The sequence below is a fragment of the Anarhichas minor genome, unplaced genomic scaffold (assembly GCF_050575085.1).
Source record: "Anarhichas minor isolate MPS153535 unplaced genomic scaffold, ASM5057508v1 ptg000074l, whole genome shotgun sequence".
Lineage (NCBI taxonomy): Eukaryota > Metazoa > Chordata > Actinopteri > Perciformes > Anarhichadidae > Anarhichas > Anarhichas minor.
In genome coordinates this window covers 10,375,115-10,391,063 of record NW_027466520.1, presented here as the reverse complement: position 1 = coordinate 10,391,063, position 15,949 = coordinate 10,375,115, and the positions used below count along the sequence as shown (strand labels likewise).

At 41.4% G+C, this 15,949-nt stretch overlaps 1 protein-coding gene across 1 annotated transcript in view; it reads left to right on the top strand.

The window, feature by feature from the left end:
• The window catches only part of LOC142937701 (uncharacterized), an 89,635-nt gene that overhangs the window by 16,948 nt on the left and 56,738 nt on the right, over positions 1-15,949 (top strand). The window contains exons 4-7 of the mRNA XM_076080756.1: positions 4,142-4,265; positions 5,757-5,936; positions 6,686-6,967; positions 13,759-13,842. Coding sequence (XP_075936871.1) covers positions 4,142-4,265; positions 5,757-5,936; positions 6,686-6,967; positions 13,759-13,842 — 670 coding nt within the window. The remainder of the gene's footprint in view (positions 1-4,141; positions 4,266-5,756; positions 5,937-6,685; positions 6,968-13,758; positions 13,843-15,949) is intronic.

Here is a 15,949-nt window from a genome sequence, read left to right as displayed (position 1 = left end):
ACACATCAGATTGAAGCCACCCTCCAGGGTAGCATCACTCAGCCAGGTGTGTGTGTGTGTAAATGTGTGCGTGTACATGGTGGAACCTAAGTCTTTTATCTACTTTTCCATTTCCTCTGGTTTTTTGTTTATCTACAGCTTTATTTATATATTTCTGCTCAAATGGTGTTCCGCACACACGCACACACACACACACACACACGCACACATTGATCTATCGATGTATTGATGTGTGAGTGGGTGTCAGTTTTTTTATTTCCCATCTCCCTCCAATTTTTTAATTATTTTCCCTTCGTATAATCTCCTGCAGAGTTTTTTCCTCTAGAGTTAACGTGAGTGCTGTTTTCCTTTGCCAAAAGCAGTCAAATGCTGAAAGTTAGTTAGGTTAAAAAAAATAAAAAATAAAGCTTTGACAGAATATCCTGATTCTCATTTGGGAAAGGTAGGAACTTAACTTATTTCGCACTCTGGCAGTATCCCTCAGTGTAACTGTTGTAATTCAACTCCAAACTTTAATTCAACTCCAAAAAGTGATAAGATATTTAGGCTTAGGAGACTGGTGGTTCATTATTGTTAAATTATTATTTTCCTCATGGCTGTGCTTGTTTTTCTGTTTGTCTCCTGACTCTTTCCTTACCGTTACAGTAGTGGATGCACATCACTTTCTATCTGTGTCTCTCTCTCTCTCTCTCTTTCCCACTTCTCTCTCAGGACGTGAGGAGGATATGTCTCTTTTTCTCCATATTGACTTTCCCAGGTCAGGCTCCTCTTCTCCTATTAGGCCAAGCTAACTGATCAATACGCAGGCCTGGTGGGCTGCTGTGTGGACATGCAGACAGGCATACACAGCGGGCCGTGCCCAGGCCAATTGCCACACTCATTAACGCACACACACACACAAACATATATACACACACACACACAAGCATATACACACACAGCAGTACAGTACACACATCTACCCAATCGCACACGTTCATAAATATAATTATTTGTAAAATGAATAATGATACAACTGACTGTAGATTCTAACATTCCTACAATCTGTTATAAAAAAATCGCTAATCTGAACACAACAAATTTCTAAATCAATCAATCAGTTATGTATAAATCTCTAAATCTTCATCGAGTTGGTTGCTTCTCTGTCAAATCCGAAGATGTGACAAACTCCTCCTCTCCTCTCAAACCTGCTCCTCTCTTCTCCTCCCCTGCTGTTTTCCCAGCTGGTGAATTGTGACATCTGCAGTGCTGCATGGATAAGCAGCTGCCAGAGATGGAGGGAGGGGGGGGGGGGGTGGTGAGGTAGGGCCATAGAAGACAATGCAAGAGAGAAGTAAAGAGGGGGGTGGGGGGGTGCCAAAGGGAGGGATGAGGGGCACTGACAACCAGCAACAGTTAGGTGTACAGCAGGGGAAGACAGGATTGTGTGCGTGTGCTCGTGCATGTGCACATACTGTATGTGCATGTCTATGTGTGAGAGTGTATATCTTTGCTGTGTGTGTGCGTGTGTGTGTGTGTGTGTGTGTGTGTGTGTGTGTGTGTGTGTGTGCATGGCAACGTGCCAGGCGGTGCCATCTGGCTGCTTGACAGAGCTCTTCTCATTAACAGGGAGGTTAATTGCTGTGGCAGCACCCAGGCTGTGTCAAACATCACCCTGGGGACACGGAAGCAACTTACGATCAGCATGTTTGTGTACGCACATGCACAAATGTGTGTGTGTGTGTGTGTGCGTGTGTTTAAGCATAAAATATGGCACTGGAAATCTTAAAACACTTTGGTCAACATTAAAGTGGTTAACAACAAGCTGCTGTATAGTGGCCCTGGCATGTGAAGAGGGCAGCGTAGCCTACCAGTGTCCCGTGTGGGTGTGTGCGCAGACAAGTGTCTGTGTGTGTGTGTGTGTGTGCGCTTGTGCATGTATGCCAGGCTACATGCATGTTTATATTATTCTTATGAATTATGTCTTGTTGCTGTAATGATGTAGAAAGAATTGGGTTTACAGAGCCAATGTCTATGGCCCTGGGGGCAACATGCATACCGGCTCTCACACACACACACACAAACACACAAGACAGGGGGAAGGAGTGGCAATTTGCATGTTATTACTGCATATTCATGACTAATTTTGTTAGCCTTGCCTAATAGGCCTGAGTGACAGCTTGAGATATCGAGAGCCTGCTTTAATATTACATACACTAACGGTGATACACACACACACACACACACTTCAGTCACATTCACTCGCCCTGCTCTCTTTGTCCACACAGTAATCATAACAACACTTAGGGCTCTAAGTAGGAATTCCCTGTTCATCTGTTGGTTTGACATTGTGTCATTTGTTTAGCACAACTGCTTTATTGTATATAACAATATAGTAAATCATATAGCCTCATTTGTTACGTACATAATCATGACCTGATGTGCACATACACACATCACATGCACGCGCAGTCAATTAATACATTTGCATTTTGACTTGTTGCAGGTCAGAATGTGTTGCAGGTTTTCGTATTTATTTTTACCAAAAATGAGTTAAAAACTACAAGACACAACAAAATGATACTCCTTATCTCAGCTAGCGAGTACACATATGCATGTACACACTCATACGCACAGACCTCTAAACCCATCCTGAGTATAGGGATGAAATTGGCTGCAGGTACTGTTCATTCAAAACCCTTTTTCTATTCTCAACTTGTTCCTATTTCAGACCGTTCGTCTCGAAAGAATCTCCTAAATTTGGGGTGATTTAAGTATTTTTCCACCGAACTGACGGGTGAATGCGTTTTTAAAATGTTAATAAACAGACCAAGCTTCTTCACTCCATCTAACAAGCCCCAAAATAATAAGAGAAATCATGTTATAATGCAACTGTAGACAGTTTTAACCTTTGTAAAAGTTGAGGATTGATATTTGTGCATATATTTAGGGAAAGATTGTCTTTGTCTCCACATTTATACACCCATAAAAGCGTCTGTGCGTGGTTAGGAGTACACACAGTTTTTGTACATTCTTTTTTTAAAACAGATTTTCTTAGTGAAATGCTCAGCAAAGTGATAATTCATAACAAAGGAACAGTGTAGTTTGAGTGGAATAAAACTATCAAGTGAATTGATAGCACAGCAGCACGCACTCCTTGCCATTCTCTTCTAGACACAGAAACAGACTATAATCTAAAGTCAGTTTGTTCACTCTCCTCTGTGGCTTTTACTCCATTTGACTGAAAAGTTGTTTTTTTTCCTGAAGTGAAAGATTTAACTCTCAGCGCTCTCGATCCACTCACATGTCACTTTTGTCAAATCTTGCCTTCCCCGTCCCTGCTTGGTGCGAACGTGTAGACACGCTTGATCAAATGTGAGTTTACCATTTTTAATCTGCGCAAAGTTTCATCAGAATAACTCCTCTCATGAGGCTGGTAAATATGAAATAGTGTGTGTGTGTGTGTGTGTGTGTGTGTGTGTGTGTGTGTCTGTACGTGTACGTGTACGTGCATGTGTTTGTGAAGAGTACCGCACAGTGCCGTGTGATGTGTTTTCTTTTTTCCCTCCCTCTTCTTCCATCTTGGGTGTGTGACAGCTGTCACTGGTGACTCAGAAGGTGTCTGGGCAGAGTTAACATATTTTCACCGCTGGGAAACACACACACAGACACACACACACACACACACACACACACACACACACACACAGACGCATATCAGCTCCAGTTGCTGTCACCGAGCACAAATTTCACCGGGCTCAGCATCTCTTTGCTGCTTTTGAATTAGATTTTTTTCATGAATCACATATTACACTGGATACGCGCTGCATGCTGTTCACAGAGCAGATTGCTTATCTATTTATTATTATTTTATGTTGGAAAGCATTGCATGCATTTATTTAAAATCTTAATTACCCATCAAGGTTCACTCAGTGTTAGTTTAGTATCTCATGTTCTGTTGTTTTTGATACAGCTATCCAACACAGCTATCCAATGATATACATCATCATATGCTGTGTTTAGATCTGTCATGTTATTGTAATTTACTGTAATTGTGATCACATTTCTTTCCTATCCAATACATATACTGGAAACTGTACCAGTGAATATATCTGCAACTTGTATAGTATTACATTACCTGTGCTTTACCTTTCTGCTTCAGTATTGGTTCCCTGGTCCAGATCACATCTGAGTTGGAAGACCGGAAAATCCAGTTGCAAACCGAGGACATGGTCATCTGTGATCTGGAGAGGGAGCTCAGAGAGAGTTTCCAGCAGAAACAAAAGGTAATCCAGCTGGACCTTGAGTTTATACAAAGGATGAACTACAAGATCACACCACAAAATGTCATCAAGATATATGTCCAGCCCTCAAACTTCTGCCTCTTGGTTAAGATCATTTAGCTTATTGAAAGTCTTTCCTCTGTTTCTCAAAATTCAATTGAGTACAGTACATTGCATACACTGTATTTGGACTGCCTTCCCTTATTTCAAAGGCGTTCCTCAAATAAGTAAGCCTCTAATGTAAACAACAAAACTAAATCTTATCCTTCCAGCTGATTTTTGTTAGCACAGTTATAAGACTGTCTACACAATTACATTACTTGTTAAGGTGAATTTCTCTGCAGGGTGCTTGTTATTCTTTAGAAGCCTGTCTGAGAGGTGTAGAAGTCTTTTTTTTTTTTTTTTTTACGATATTGGTTTGGCAGCTTGCTAGAAGCGCTCCATGTGCAGCCAGGTTTAACAGGAAGCCGAGGCGTGGGTGATGAATTACCGGCATATCTCAGAGCCCTGGGTAACAAACATGGCGTCGCCGACCGGGATTAAAAGGGAGAGTTTTTTACGGCCTTCCCACACCTCCTTATAGGGTGTCACTAAATTATACCCACTGCTGTTTTACTGTCTTCTGTGGCTTACGGTTAAGACGCACGTAAACACACACAGACTTGCAGATATGCAGACACACACACACACATACATTCATGCTTGTGGTAAACCTGGGCTTGTTAGTTGTTTATGTGTGTGTTCGCTGGTTAATGTTTGTTCATTCTGCTTGTGAGTTGAGTCATTAATTTGCACCGCCGCTAATTAGTGGTTTGTGTGATTGCACAGCCTAAGAGAAACAAGCAAGAGTTACTGGAGCTTGTTCTGTTAATCATATCTTCAACAAATGTTGATATGTGTTTTCATTCTGCTTGTGTTTCTGTTTAACTGGTACGTCTGCAATGCAGATGCACGGGTAGATTTGTTGGCACGGACTCGCGCACACACACAGCTTTTAAAAGGATGATTGCCACAGAATTGCATCTTTGTTTGTTAGCAATAAGCCAGTTTCTGTATAATTGAATACATTCACAGAATCTGACACTTCAGACGCCCAATTAAAACTACTTTATATCCTTAATGAAAACAAGGCAGGTATACATGTAATTCCTTTGAATCTGGCTGTGTAGACGGGTTTTCAATGCTATGTGAATTATTAACATGGTTGCAGTGTGTCCTTCACACAACCATTATCCGCTGCTTGACCTTGTGCCGTCTCTTTACAATATGACTGCATAAGTGACGGAAAAAGAATATTCTAGTTTAAGACATAAACAGCTGTTTTACCTGAGAGGGACTAAATATATACATTTTAATAAATTATACTTATGGTATATGACAATCCTCCATAATTACAAAAGGTCCTTTTTAAAATGAGATATGAACAATTAATATTAAAATATTTAAAAAAGCTACTAATGTTTGTTTTAAAAAATATATATTTTCATGGTCCAGACTGCAACACAGGTGCTGGAAATTAGTGAGAGGCTGGTGCACCTGCAGAGCGAGCTCTCATGTCTGCAGCGGATCCAGAAAGACAACATGAGGGAGATCGCTGAGAAAGACGTCCGCATCAGCAAACTGCAAGCTAACATTGAGCTGCTGCAACAGGAAGGGGCCGACGCACACGCTCAGGTGGGTACTGGCAGATTATGAATGAGTTGCAATGGTGGAAGGAGTATTGAGATACTTTTACGCAGATAAAAATATTCATAAAACAGCATGAAAATAGTCGATTGCAAATGTTGTATTTAAGTACTGCATTTAAAATCATGTTTATAGATGTTCTACAATATTCACAGTATATGTAAAGATATCGTGGAGTAATGTCTACCTGAGCAGAGTGTGTTGTTATCAGAGCTTGTCTGCACGTTGTTGACGTAGCCGGGCCAGCAGCGAGCATGTTAGTGCATGTGAGGGTGCCCCACTGACGAGCTTAAAGTACTTATTCTGCAGTCACATTTCCCCGATGACTGATATTTTATTTTAGTTATTATAGATGTCTGTTTTCATGTAAGATCTAGACCTGAAAAATAACTAGTAAGGTCACCAATTGGAGTAGAAGTTTTAGGCAACATTACATGGAATTACTCATTTAAGTACAAGTACCTCAAAATTGTACTTTAGTATCTACTTGAGGAAATGTACTTAGTTACTTTCCACAATTTATGAGTTGGGATTCCTCTTTGCACAGCACGAGCTATTTTTGGTATATGAAAAACAGCTGGTATGTAAAGGAACTGAACACAGCACATAACTGTCTGACATGATGCTGCCCTGCAACGACCCTCTTGGTGTTTCAGATTAGTTTTGAGATTAAGTGACTGGTTCAGATGTGACTGCCTGCCCATTTCTGTTTCTTTTTTTTTTCTGTCCGACTTTAGCTCTCCAGGCTGAATGTGAGAGCAAGCGAGCTTCAGCAGGAGCTGAAGAGAAAAGAGGAGGAATGGAGGCAAAGAGAAGACGAACGGAGACTGAAATATGAAAAGGAGCATCACAAAGCAGAGGAGAGGAGAAGGCAGGAGCAACAAAAGAGAGAGGAGGAGGAGGAGGAGGAGGAGGAGAAGAGGGAGGAACAGTGGAGGAGGGGGATTGAGGAGGAGAGAGAGGCCCATACTCGAGTCTATAAAGAGTGGACTGAGAAGGAAGCTATGTTGAATTGTGAGGTGAGTTTACAGATGTACTTAGTAGATCTATTGTATCTAACCAGACTACTCAACAATGGGTGGTAATGTGTAAACTTGGCTGCAAGTAAGAACATTGATTCTCTTCATTGTGTTCCCTCATTTGAATTCTCATGTATGCTTTTTCCTCATCACGAGCTCATCACACAATTACACACCTTCATCCACAATTAAAAGATGGCCAGGTTCAATTAAAGATGAATTTACATGTTTAAAATAGTCTCTCCTCTTTGGAACTTTGAATATTTCAGTCATATGTTTTACCATGTAGTTTTCTCAATTGAGCGGTTCTAGTATGTTTACTTACAGCACTACAGAAGACAGCATATTTACACGCACGCATGTACACGCACTTACACGGACTTGTAAAAAAAATTACGACAAAACACTTCACCTTAATTCAGACCTCAGACATTCTCTCCTCTCCTCCACCCCCACATCCCCTCCTTCTTTCCATCCTGCCATCTCGCCACAACCGCTCCAAATTAATCTGCAAAATATTGATTTGAGGAGCAGGGGGGGTGGGGGCGCAGGATTGCGGCCGCATATTAATACAAACGGGCCGCTCTTCGTCTCTCCTCTATACTTTAAGATCCTCATATCTTCATAATTGATTAATGTTCCTTTGTGAAGTGGGGATGAATAATACATTAGTGGGCCTGCTGCACCCTCAGGCTGATGAGAAAATGTTTAATTTCAGTAAATGTAGCGCTCTGCCTCTCTCTTTCTCTCTCATTTTCCCCTCTCTGGTTATTTGTGAGTGTTGGAGTGTGTTTGTGAGTTTTCACTTGTGAGCTGAAGACTAGAGAAGTGTTGTTGATTTGCTTTTTCCGTGTTTACTGTCGGCTAGAAGCGCATGTTAAGCATCACAAACAAAAGGCAGCATCTACATTTGCAAACACGAATGAATAAATTGGTGAAATGAGCTCTCGGTATTGTTCCATTAACTGATATAACTGCAAGAGTTGTGTCACTTTACAAGCTGTTTGCCCTAAAAAATATTATAAAAAATAAAGAAAAAAATCTTCTCTTTGGACATTTTTGCACACAATGCATCAGAACACGCTGTGAACATCAGCTGCTACATTACCCATCAGCAGTCAGTGAAAGCATGCAAATGTGCCACAAACCCACCTGATGGGGACAAGTAGCCTCTTCAGCTGCCTGGAAAGGTGCCAGGAGGGTGACATATGTCATTTGCTGTGTGACTGGCACAGCCTGACTCGACTCAGCTCATCTGGTTAACAATACTAATTATGCTAAACAGAAGACTAATGATGATGATGATTAGGGATTTAAGAGCTACAGCATAGCGGGCATGGTGTGAGTGTGTGTGTGTGTGTGTGGGTAGGGGTGTTGGTAGGGGTGAACGGGTGGGGTCTGATGACTGATGGTGAGCATCTGTGTGTAGAATAGATAAATGGAGTGAACACACACACACACACACACACACACACACGGGTCTCACTTCATGCCTACTTAGCTCTGCTTCATTTTCATTTGAACTCGTGCCAGTGATGAACGGGGGATCTATACCCATGCACAGCTTCATACATACACTCAGAGTGCTAATTGAATAAATAATTATTATCCGTTAACAAGCATCCTTATTAGTTATGCTAATCAGCCTAGATAACCCAATTAACCCCATAGAGTGAGGCTCCTCTGTGTGTTTATATGTGGGTGTGCATTTCTATGCCTGAGAGGATATCGGAGACACTTAAGAAAACACATTTGCTTAATTAGTTTTCAATGACATAGACAAGCATTTATGTTTTTTCTTTCATGTCCTTATTGTTTTTCTTCTGAATGCGGAGTAATAGGCTTTCCACACCAAGGAAATAAGCGGTATTGAATTCATGTAAACAGTGTTTGTGGTTTTCTTCATGCATATGGTGGGATGAATGCATTTATATGTGTTTCTGTCTGCCTTCTGCCAGTCTGTGTTTCAGTTATATCCACATGGACATTGTATATTTCTACAACTCTTATAGTAGTTTAAACTGAGTGTGTATTTGTTCAGAGGATGTCTGCCTGTTCCATTAGTTTATGTCCTTGGAAATACAATTTGGCCTGAAGTTCTCTCCGTTTATTTAAAACCTTCAGTCAGCGTTCCCATCCTAATAGTGAATTTCCTCTCATTTAGCTTCGCCACTCATTATCCGGGCCATGTGGAAGAGACTGTTTAGAGAGGAGAGGGAGAGACACTTGCAGAGGGACAGAGAGAGAGAAAGGGGGAGAGAATGAGTACAAGCAAGAGCAAACCAGAACGAAGAAGATAGAGGGAATGAATGAGTGACTGAAGAGAGAATGTAGATTTTCTTTGAACCTCACCAAAGCTTCTTGAGCTTCAAATGAACAGTGAGGAGAGCGAAGGGAGGGAGACACCCAGACAAGACTGTCTCTGTGTAGAGAGAGGGGGAGAAGGGGAGAGGGGGAGAGCGGGAGAGCAACAGATTTATGTCTTACAGGAAGTCTCCCAGATTTGTGGTGTCATGAACCGCCTACCCCGAATCAACTCCATGCTCTGGCTTTTAATTACTAGTCAGTTTAAGTTCCTGTGTGCACATGAATTGCATCTTTATGTATGCGTGTCTATCTGTTTGTCTCTGTGTTATGTGCTTGTGCACCTGTGTTTGCAACATTTATGCATGTAGTTTGTTGTGGAGCAAGTTGATGAGAATTCATTTAAGACCTGTACCTCTGGTATGGTCTGTGTGGCATGATGTTAAAGCTCAGAGTCCTGTATGCTATAAGTCTATCTATTTAAAAAAATATATATTTTGATAACACTTGGTTTCTCTTTTAGAACAGTTTAAGGGCTACTCTCAAAATTGACTGAAGTTTTTTTTTCGAAAAAAGGATATGGTATTGAAGGCTGCACCCAACATTAGTATTAGGTCATGGCACCTTAGGTAATGTGCTAATGGTATTCACTGTGGTTAGCTAAACTGCGGGGCTTAACGTCCAAAGCCTGCACTTTTGTAATGGGAAGACCAAACACGCGATGCGACTCTGTGCGGTACAGGTCTTGAATGGGGGGCGAGATGCTAATATTAGCTCATGCTCACATCAGCTGACTCATCTCCTCTGTGTCCTTGGCTTATTAACTGATTTAAGACTGATTAGATCAGTCTCGCACGAGTGTGCACTGGCTCGCATGCAAGCATACACACCAAATTTGAATATTGAAATGGAATTGCTTGACCAGTAAAAACGAGATTAATTCAAAAATGTTTGCGTCAAAGTGCGGGTAAAACCGATGACTGTGCATATTGTTAATGCACCTTGCAGCATTTAAAGCCATTCATGACATTATCTCAAGCTCATGTTATGCAAACACATTTTGAAAGTCAAAGCCACTTATGTTAAGAGTACGTCATGCTCCTTTTTTTCTCTTTTGCCTGGATTTGACTTCATGAGATCATCAGCATAGGTATTGATGTTGCAGTCCATTTTGATGGAGTTCTAGTGAGCTAAAATGTGTATATACCTCCTCCATAATAACATGCCACAGTAGCGGAGTAACGATGTTGAGCTTTGTTACTACACCACTGTAATATGCACGTCATCTGCTTTTCATCACAGGCAACATACACCTCAGATATGTTAAAAGGAATTAGGTAAGAGATAAGAAGAATATGATTTTTTTTTTATTAACATGGACAGTGTTCACCCATTTACCACAGAGCTGTTATTTCTGCCCATTACCTGTTCAACGTATCTCTTTATCTGCATCAAGGTTATACAAACAGATTGGCCATTGCTCTGCTCCCAACAAATGCCACAAATAGCTTGTCTTCTAGTCTCCAGAAACTGTCAAGAGATTGCACTGTTGCCAACAGGTCAACTCTCCTAACAGCTTAACAGCGTGGTGGGTGATGTAAGTTTGGCCTAGAAACCTCCCACATCTTTATTCTTCCCTTTGAAAAAATCATTTCTATTATGCCATTGTTGTGGTTGAAGTAAGAACCCACTGCACTCCTTCAGTTTTCTTCCTATTTGAATGCATTGCTCAGTTCTACTGTGAGCTATTTGATCAGCTCAGAACATGGCGTTACACTTTCAGATCGTTGTTCTGGTAAACAACAGAACGTTGTCTTGGTGTCTGTTAGAGTTGGAAAGTGGAGAGTCAATTTCACTCAGTACATTTTCCTGTTAGATGTACGGTATACTCGGAGTAGTCAGCCAATGTAAAAATGCGTATGCTTGTGTGTGTGCTCATGCACAAGATGGCTTGTTTCTACCTCTCTGTTAGTGTGCGTCTGTGACAGTTTCCTCTCAAGATGTTAATTCCTCTCCTCCCTGTTGTTGTCATGCTAACACCAGCAGTGTCTGCACCAGGGAGACGAAGACATATTGGTGTTAATGAAAAGCCCTCCTAAACTCTCCTCCCCGCATGAATGTTTAAACATGCTTGTCATAACATTCATTCGCTCACACATGACAGCTAGCATCTGCAGCTGCCTCGCTCGCCCTCAATATTTTATCATACCATCTCCCCTAACCCCAGACTAGCACAATGGCTGTGTGTTAGCAAACGGAATTATAATGACTCAAAACAGGCCGTGTTCAGACTCACTGCCAGCACAGGCCATACATAATGTATTCAGCAACACCACAGGCCTCATAATGGCACAATTAGTCAGTCTTAAAAATGGAAGAAAGAGAGAAAGGGCATATAAAATAAACGTATAGAGAAATAAACAAAGATGATGAGAGAAAAGAAAGAAGACGGGAGAAAAGCAAAGCAGGGGGGGGGAAGAAAGAAAGAAAGAGAGACAAAATGAAAGAATGACGAGAACAAAGATAAAGAAAGAGAGAAATCCTCATGTCCATACAGTTTGCTATTCAGAAGTCCCATAACACTGCAGGTCAGCAATTGTGACCTTGGTGGTTTTGACAGAAGTGGTTCACCATGGCAACGGTTGGTCTGCAACCCTTTCGAAACACCCCCGCACCCCCTCATCACTCCCCAACCTTCCTTACTGCCTCTCTGCCAATTTGATTGGACGCACAATTTAAATGTCATTCCTCAGCAGCCCACATGCACACACAATGGATCAACTAGACTGAAGCAGTGGTATGCAAAGACAAGTCAAAGTGAGAGATACCAGAGTCAAACTAAATCACACTAGGAGGGGAGGAGGGTCTTAGTTTAGCTTTATATCATTGTAGTCTTTCACATAGCAGGGGGAAAAAAAAAGGCCTCAACGTGGCGGTTTATCTGAACTCCTAGTTTCAGGGTTAACAGTGTGTGGTGGACGAGGGGGCCGAGACACAGAGCATCAAAGCAGAGAGGCTTGTCGTAGCTGCTGAATACAGAATCAAATGAATATTAATGCGGAACCAATTACCTCAGGGAAATGTTGTCTGTAGGTTGGCTTTGCTAACACACGTGTCTCACCTTTAGCAAAGTGGAAGCAGTGGGGGGGGGGGGGGGGGGCTGGACAGCACTGATGTATTCGTTTTCCTCCTAACAAGCTTGTCCACCCCCCCTAAAATAGAATTGTCCACCACACAGCTCCTCCTCTCCCCTCTTATTGTTCCACCTAGATGCAAACTGCAATTTACAAAAAAATAAATGAATTAGGGAGAGAATAAATGATCAAATTCTTCAACAATGTCTATGGCGAACAGGGAGTTGATATTGGCGCCATGTTTGACCGCATTGTTTGTTTGGAAAGATTTGATAAGCAGCAAAAATATCATTTCTAAATATTTTGCTACGGTATTGGCTAAAGGTGTTGTTGTTTTTCCTACATCAGACTGAGTTGAATAATAAAACTTTTAGACATAATATAAGCCAATAAACAAAATAGGGCTTTTAAAGTCCCTTAGAAGCACATTTTCATTTCACACACCTTTCCCCGTAGGCAGCAGTTCTGAGGCTCTGTAGTGGTGACATGTATACTATCTTGTTGTGTGAGCATCTTAGCACAGTGCAGCACTGATCTGTGCAGGTCTCTAGCTGCTGCCGATTTGCATAAGTGACTGTGGCACACTTAAAGCTGCTGGCTCCTTAAAGCCCCTTCTAAATCAGTGTTAAAGCCTTGATAATAGACCTCACTGGCCAATTGATTGGCCTTCATATGTTTACAGCTTACTTTAATTGCCTCAAAAATACCATTTATCAGCCATGTGTGTCCATGTATGCATGTATGTGTGTGTGCAAGCATGCCTGTCCATCGACAAAAAGGCCTATTGATTTATCAGCATCTGGATTTGTCCCGTTCATCGTACATAAAACCCCTGCGTATGTGCTGTTCAAAATGGGAAATGGCCCCATCGATTCCCTTAAGTTGGAGCCCAAATGCTAAAGATTTTTGGATAAGCTTTCTCATTATTTAAGCTGAAATCAATAGGGGAGAGCATGGGTCTAATGAATGAACGGGCCACAGATCAGATGGGGTGTGCTCATCCCTGGCCTGTCCTAGTCGATCTGTGTGGGTACGTGTGTGTGTGTGTGTGTGTGTGTGTGAGAGGGGGGGAGAGAGAGAGACTGAAAGAGAGCAAGATAAAGAACCTGACTATTTGTACGTCACAAACCCTTTTTTTCCTTGGCACTCACAAAAGTCCACAATGTAGGTCCATCTGTGTCTTTACTTCTCTCTGTTCATTTGACCATTCCTGTTTCATTATCTTCCCTTTGTTTTTGTCGACATACAGAACGTGAAACATACAGTGTATCAGATTCAGTGTCAGTGGAATAGTTATTCTTATCATTATTATTGAGCTATTTCCAGTAACACACTCTCCGTCTCTCTCTGTAGTTGACGGTCAGCAGGAAGCAGGTAGAGCTACAGAGCAGCGAGCTGTCAGAGTCTCACCAGAAGGAGGAGACGCTTCTCTCTGAGGTATGGAAAACAGCAGAAAGAAAAAACTCCTCACTGTCCTTAGATTCATTTAGCTGTGGTTTTCCCTCTCACTCTTAGCTTGAAAACAATTATAAATGCAATGAATAGTCCACATCTTGCCCCATACCGCCCAATATCCCCATGGGGCTCAGTGTGGTTTGATCTTGTCTTTTTGCTCAGAACACATTTAAGGGGGAAATAACTTACAAAATAAAACATATACAACAGTAATACCTGATCATGGGAGAGACCCGGGAGTGAAAATATACAAAATAAGACCCAATACTGAACTCCTTTAAATCTAATCTAGATTAAACATAAATCTGCATGGGAATATAATATGCTGTGTGTCCGTGTCAGCATCAGCCAGTGAAACCAAAAATTCAGCCGGAAAGACGACTTTGGCTGACTTTTGTTTTGTTTTTTTCCACTTTCCATTCTTTCCACTCGTCTGAAACATCCAAACGGTACAGAGTGGTGTGTCTCTGGGAAACTGTCTTTGGCTGAGCGTGCAGACACCGTCTCTCACAGTACATTGACCGGACAACTGCTAAGAGTTTCACTTTGTGATTAGCCCAACTAACTAGATTAGTTAGCTACAGCTGATGTTGCAAACAATTGTCATTCCAGATGGTGAAATCGACACTCGCCACCTGAAAATGAGCCTGCAGACATTTAAAGTTCATAATAAATTGATAATATCATATCAATTAAATATGTGGGCGACTTTTTAGTAGCTTCAAAAAAGACGAAAAATTAGTAATTTGTGCATATCAACAAAGTAGGACACTCTGGAGTGCAAATATCACTAACCAGTCCAATTTTCAAATAGTAAACTCCCTGTCCCTTCCCCTCACTCCCCTCTAAGGTGTCCCGCCTTTTCGACTCATAAATATGGAAGGCGAAAAATGATGAGATTCACGGACAAGAAAGGAATCAAAATCTATTGTTGCGTGTCCTTTTCCCCGTGTAAAGTTTGGATTAAATGTCACACATTAGCATGTGAACTTTTAAATGAGCTTGTTTGCTCTCCGCGGTGTGGGGCATGTAAATACCCATCTTGAGTATGGAATGGGGATTGCTGAGTGGGGGGATGGGGGTTCACAAGAATTGGGAAGTGTAGGACATATTTGAGTGTTGCACCGGCAATTAGGCCACAGCAAGGGACAGGAGTACCAAACAGCTCTATTGACTGGTTGCGTCTGGCTGGTGTTCCACACCTGAAGTGGCAGATGGGAAAGCTCCCTGTGGCTCCTGGTGATATGAGTAAATGAGTGAAGGAGATGATTGACAGGCGCTCCCAAAATGAAATGATTGACGTGCACTGTCACAATGAATCTACTCGTGGGCTAATTCAGGTGTGAGTGGAAAGAAATGTGTGTGCAAACACGCATGGATATGGGTACATATCCATGTATGTAGCGCGATGTAGCTCAGAGAAATTGGCCATCAAAGATTTGACATATCAACTGCCTAAAGTGTTGAAATTTTGTATTATTGGTCAATTCACTTTTTAGTATTTAACTTTCAAAGATTAAAGCTTGGTTTGGTATTGTTGGAGAAACCGGTAAGTGTAAGCTAGATTTCAAAAACAACCAATCCAGTGTTGCCAACTGCTTTTCAAAGGAAGTAGCCGGCAGCATTAGCTCCAAAAGTCACTAAATCTAGCGAGAAAGTCGGCAACACTGACAGCTCTTCCTTTTCGTCGCATCTCCAACGCCACTCCCCAAAATGATCACTATGAACAGTAACAATGAACAACTTGTTAGTAAATTAATATAGCGCAACTATTGGACATTAGATTTATTGATTCATGCAAGGATGTAAAGAGAATTTCAACAAAATATAACAAAAAAGGTTTCTAATATACATTACCCCTCGAGCTTTAACCTATAAAAAAACAAGCGTAGAGCCATAATAATATGCCCATAAAGTTTTGTTTACAAAGAAGTCAGACAGGATCTTATATTTCCGAGCTCATGATATGCCACAATGATGCGCATGTATGTGTGTGCATGCGTTGCCGTGTTGTGTAAGATATTTGATAGTAACCAAACACCATTCTATATTTGCACGATTCTTTTCATTGACTATAGTTCTCTTTGTT